Here is a 5483-nt window from a genome sequence, read left to right as displayed (position 1 = left end):
TATAGACTCACAGTATATAACAGATGACTCCTATACTCCACATGTCGGTGGGATAACTGATGGCTTCATAATTGATCACCTCTGGAGCCACAAACTCTGGAGTCCCGAACAAAACCTTCAGAGTTCCTGCACTTTCTGTTGAAGGAGAGAGAGAAAGGATTAATCGATACATTGATTATCTATCAATATCACTGACGGCACAGAGGCTCATGTTAACACACAGTTAGCTCGTTAGCTTCACCTAGTCGCCTGGCGAGGCCGAAGTCGATGAGTTTGATTTTGCTGCCGGTCTTGTTGACACACATGATGTTCTCAGGTTTAAGGTCCAGGTGGACGATGCCCTGTTTGTGGATGAAGTTGACTCCGTCGATGATCTGCAGCATGTATTTGATCACTTCTCTTTCCGTCAGCTCAAAGTCCTCGTCGATGATCCGCTCAAACAGCTCGCCACCTGAGATCCTACAAAGCAAACACACCTGGTTGCTACGACAACTCGCTATTAGCTCCAAACATGAAAGTGAGGGTCCCTCTGAAAGCTTTTTTCAGCTGTTGATCAAGCCTTCTGTACTGAGATATGCTACGTGCTAAGCTAATCTATGATGACAGAACCAGTGAAGGCAGCAAGTACCAGCCAATCAGAGGCAGAGTAGAGCGGGTCATGACTTCGCCATCCTGGGAAAGTAGAAAACTGAGGAAGGGTGAATTAAGATATCAGCTTACTGGAAGTTTATATATTTATTTTATTGAACTTTGTGTTTGTAGCTCAGGTTCTGATTGATAAACGTACCAGAATCAGATCTTTGTCCCTAAAAAGGGAGACTTTTATACTACTATTATATCCTATTATTGTAATATTATTATAAATCCAGGCGACGGTGGATCAGCAGGTTGGACTATAATCACAGGTTTGGTGGAAAAAAAACATTCAAATCAAAACAAGAGCTGCAAAAGTCTCAGTAATTAAGATATAATCAGATGTAATATAATATAATGTAATCAGACCTGGGAGGAACGTTGGGAAACTACCAAAATGAGAGTCTGAATGTAAACAACTTCCTTCCTGTTCTCTGTCAGTGTGGATGTTTATCAGTTCCTCCCCGTTTATCTGCTAACATTAAGATCATTAAACAAAAGAGTTCCAGACAATAAAGACAGAATGTTTCTGCAGGATAAGCAGCTCTTATATAACTGAGTGTGTTTGTGCCGTCTGTCCATCTCTCCCGTTAGCTCTAAAATTAGCCAGCAGGAAATAGCTGCTCTCAGATTCCTCTCATAGTTGGCCAGAAAGTTATTTTCCAGCGTTCTCCAAAGCAAAAACATCTCGTCTCTGTTTCCAGATCGGAGTCCGACTGCTCCGAGATCAGCTGCAGGTTTATGTTCCTCCGATCAGTCGACAACCCGTCAATCAGAACTTTACCGTGTTAATCAGAGAGCTTTAGCTGGTGGTTAGCTTTGACAGAGCCAGGCTAGCTGCTCCTACCTGTTTCCAGTCTTTATGCTAAGCTAACAAGCTCCTGGCTATAATTTCATATTGGTTCCTGCTTTGGGATTCTAGCAGCTGATTTCACACAACTCATCTGTTTATTATTTATTATTCAGGAGAGAGAGACATAGTTAGGAACTGCATAAGTCGAATTTATGAGAGAGAGTAAATGTTCCAGATGGTGGAACGGGAAGTTAGGATGATATTAATCAATCCCATTATAAAGAAGCTGTTGGCCTCGCTGTATACGCTGACTCACAGTTACGTTAATAAAGTTAGTGTCCATTTCAGGAGAATCTCAACGTGTTTACTGACATTTAAATAAAGAACAAACTGCCCTGCAGATAATGTGTGGAGCAGTATATAGCGGCTACCTTACAGAGTGTTTACACTCTTTAAACTGTGATCAATTGTTTACTGGATGTTTTCTAACTTTAAACTAGTCGACTAATCTAAAGTTAAATTTCCGTTTAATCAACAGCGAAATTAGTCATCAGGAACATCTGTAGTTGTGACTGTTAACATGTAAGCTGTTAGCTCTCCAGCTACAGTCGTTCACCAACGAGCCAAACACCGAACTTCTAGAGCCAAATATTGATTATATTCTATATATAGATCAGATATTAGCTGTGAGATTCGTTGGTTACGTACATCTCGAGCACCATGACGATGTCAGACTTGCCCTCGAAGGCGTCGATACACTGGACCAGTTTGGGATGATGGAGGCTGTTCATGATGCCGATCTCCTGCCGGACGTTCTCCTTCTCCTTCGCCGAGTACGCCTTGATGAACTTCCCCGCCCAAACCTTCCTCGTGGCCTTCTCCACCAGTTTGAAGACCTGACCGAACTTCCCCCTGTCACACAAACACACCTTAATGACACTGACAACGCCTGCAGATTCATAATAACAACAACAACAACAACAATAATAATCATACTGACTATCTGTCTTTATTTTCTTTGTGCTCTCTAAATAAGAAGTTGAGGCAAATAGTTTAAGCTTTAGCTGCTACCAGCTGATTCAGCTCTAGAAGGAGAGGTGCATTGTGGGTGAGGTGTGAGTGGGAGGAGCCTTACGTTCCCAGCCTCTCCTCCACGTCGTACAGGTCCTTCACCTTCATGTCCGTCCTGACGCTCACGTCTCTGTAGTCCGGCTCTTTCTCTGAGTCTGACACAGAAACACAGAGGTCAGAGGTCTATTATTATTATATATAATAATATATATATTACAATATTACATCGTATTATGTTACGTCGTGTTTAGTCATGTTATGCTTTGTTATGAAACGTTGTGTTATGTAATGAGATGTTGTGTTATCATTGTACCTTCGTCCTCCTCCTCTGCCTCGGCCTCATCCAGGTTCTCTGTCAGACAAACAGTTAGTCAGTTAGTTACTGCTCTGCTTCATTAGTCCTGGTTTAGTGGATGGATTTAGGAATGGAACACACCCCGATTACTCGTCTTCAGAAAGCCTTTGATAGAGCTGTTAGTCTGATAGAGCGTTATTGTGAGTGAAACCATTTCTGATTGGCTGATCAGTTGAGGGATGATTTAATAGATGCGATTCAGCCTCCATAGACCTCCATTATAACAGACGTCTGATAACAGGACATGTCCAACTGCAAACAACTCAGTTACTCTAAATAAAAAAAGGAATTTTACTCCATGAAGGTTTTATATTTGTAAAAGAGCCTAAAACAGCCAGTGGGAGACGACTGGGCATCTGCTGCTAACATTAGCTCCGCCTGATGGTGGTGAAGACTACAACTTCCTCTTCTCCTATTGTTTGGATGTGAGGCCCCCTAGTGGCAGAAATCACACACTGCAGTTTTATTTCACTCACCATCGTCCACCAGTCCGACAGTAACGGGTTCAGATTCAGCACTCGGCTCTCCGACCCCGTAGATGTTCTCCGCCCGGACCCGAAACTTATACTGGCGCTCCGGCAGAAGGTTCTACAGACGAGACAGAACTTCAGCTGTTCATCTGAAGACAGGAGACCTGAATGTGTCCGTCTGTACGTCAGAGACTCACCTGTACGTTGTAGGAGGTGCTGTTGCAGGACACCAGGTGTTTCCACTGCGGGTCCAAAGAGTCCCAGATCTCCAGGTTGTAGGACTGCACAGCACTGCCTCCGTCGTAGGTCGGCCCGTACCATGACAGAGTCAGACTGGCCCGCCGGATATCTGAGGCTGCAGGGACCCTCGCTGGGGGGTCGGGTTTATCTGAGGAGGGAGGGACATTCAGGTCAACAGGGAACTGATCTACAACAGAAAGTCTACAGGTTCATCCTCCAGGTGCTCCAGGTGCTCCAGGAGCTCCAGGTGTGTCTTACCGACGATGGTGAGGTTGAGGGCGGCCTGTCGGAGGCCGAAGCTGTTCCTCAGCTCGATGGTGTAACAGCCGCAGTGTTCCTGCTGACCGCTGGAGATGGTAAGTTTACTGCTGCTGTCAGAGCTCTCTATGGAGATATCAGCGGAGCCCTCCTGGATCTGACACACACACACACACACACACGGTAAACAGGAAGTGTCAAACATATTGATGAATAAATGAATTAAATATATAAACAAACATTAAATAACTATTACATATTTCTGATGTCTTTTATTGTCATGATTAGATATATAACTCATATTTTCTCACTGAGCTTCCGTAGAAACTGACACTGAGTTTTAGAGTTGGGACGATGTGTCTGCCATCTTTATGTGATTGAGATCAAAGAATGTAATCAATAGATTCTACATGAACTCAAACTATGGAGCCGTTAAACTATTGATCAATAGTTTATCTATTATCAATAGTTTATCTGTGTGATCAGATACTGAGACTGTCAGACATTAATCTGTATGTCTGCACACAGATACACTCCGCTCACATTGATCAATAGTTTCACTCCATATCAAACTGATCAGCTCCCAGCATGCACTGCAGCATGTGTGTGTGTGTGTGCCTCACTGGTTTCCTGAACTTCAGCCAGGTGCAGTTGATGGGCGGAGCTCCAGAGAACTTGCAGAGGATCTCGACCTTCTCTCCTGCCAGGATCTTCATGTCCTCTGGGAACTGCAGGATCTGAGGAGGCAGAGCTGCACACACACCAACGATCAGCGATCAATAACCAATAACCAAAAATCACTGTGCTGTAATGAGGGTGTGTGCGCGTCACCTTGTTTGGGAGGAGTCTTGGCAGTCGGTTTCTTTATTCTGGCTTCACCTGAAACACAAACACAACAGAGGGAATCAAACCTGTGAACTCTTTTAACAAACTCCTCGTAGGAAACTGATCAGATCCACTTCTGAACCCGAATCTATAGCTACAGTCAGCAGCTGGTTAGCCTAGCTTAGCATAAAGACTGTAAACAGGGGAGCAGCTAGGCTTGTTTGCCGTGGTGATTTCAGAAAATGCTGAAGATCATGTGAAGATGGGGAGTAAAAGCTCCAGAACAGCCACTAAATGGACCTTCAGGTGAGATTATTAATATTCACACAAAGAAACAATCAATGAACTGAATCTGTGTTTTCTATGTTTAAAAAGAGGAAACAGTGTGTAAATATATAAAAGTGTTTTACGAGACATTTTACAGTCTCGACTGTTCGTGTGGGAAGAATGTTTCTGGAGCAAACAGGAAGTCTTCCTCACGGCTCAGAAGAAGAAGAAGAAGAATGTGAGTGTCTCTGACGACCATATATGGTCATTCTAAAAATAGTTCCTGAGGATGCAGGAAACCGGTTCTGTTCATCCTGACGAGAACCAGAATCTGCACATTTCCTCGAGTGCATGTGAGAGACGTACTGTACTGATAACGTTTGTGATCCACTGAGAATCAACAAATACTGATCATTAATAATCAATTAAAGTGTCTGTTTATCATTATAGGGGATATACACCAGGGGGCGCCGTCTACAACATACCATAATACTTAAACCAGCAGTAATTATGTAATAAAACTTTCAGTTATATTTGTTCAGAATAAAGGAGATACTTAAATTAAAGCCCC

General features: G+C 43.3%; 1 protein-coding gene across 1 annotated transcript in view; it reads right to left on the bottom strand.

The window, feature by feature from the left end:
- Positions 1-5483, bottom strand: part of mylkb (myosin light chain kinase b) — a gene marked incomplete at its 5' end in the record, with an annotated part of 19592 nt that overhangs the window by 5067 nt on the left and 9042 nt on the right. The window contains 10 exon segments of the mRNA XM_035676241.1: positions 12-135; positions 242-459; positions 2135-2338; positions 2562-2652; positions 2811-2849; positions 3329-3440; positions 3520-3710; positions 3821-3977; positions 4444-4571; positions 4652-4699. Coding sequence (XP_035532134.1) covers positions 12-135; positions 242-459; positions 2135-2338; positions 2562-2652; positions 2811-2849; positions 3329-3440; positions 3520-3710; positions 3821-3977; positions 4444-4571; positions 4652-4699 — 1312 coding nt within the window.

Source organism: Morone saxatilis, unplaced genomic scaffold, assembly GCF_004916995.1.
Source record: "Morone saxatilis isolate NCDOM2014 unplaced genomic scaffold, NCSU_SB_2.0 Contig5, whole genome shotgun sequence".
Lineage (NCBI taxonomy): Eukaryota > Metazoa > Chordata > Actinopteri > Moronidae > Morone > Morone saxatilis.
Note: the sequence above shows the minus strand (reverse complement) of the source record. Positions and strands in the feature narration are given on the sequence as shown.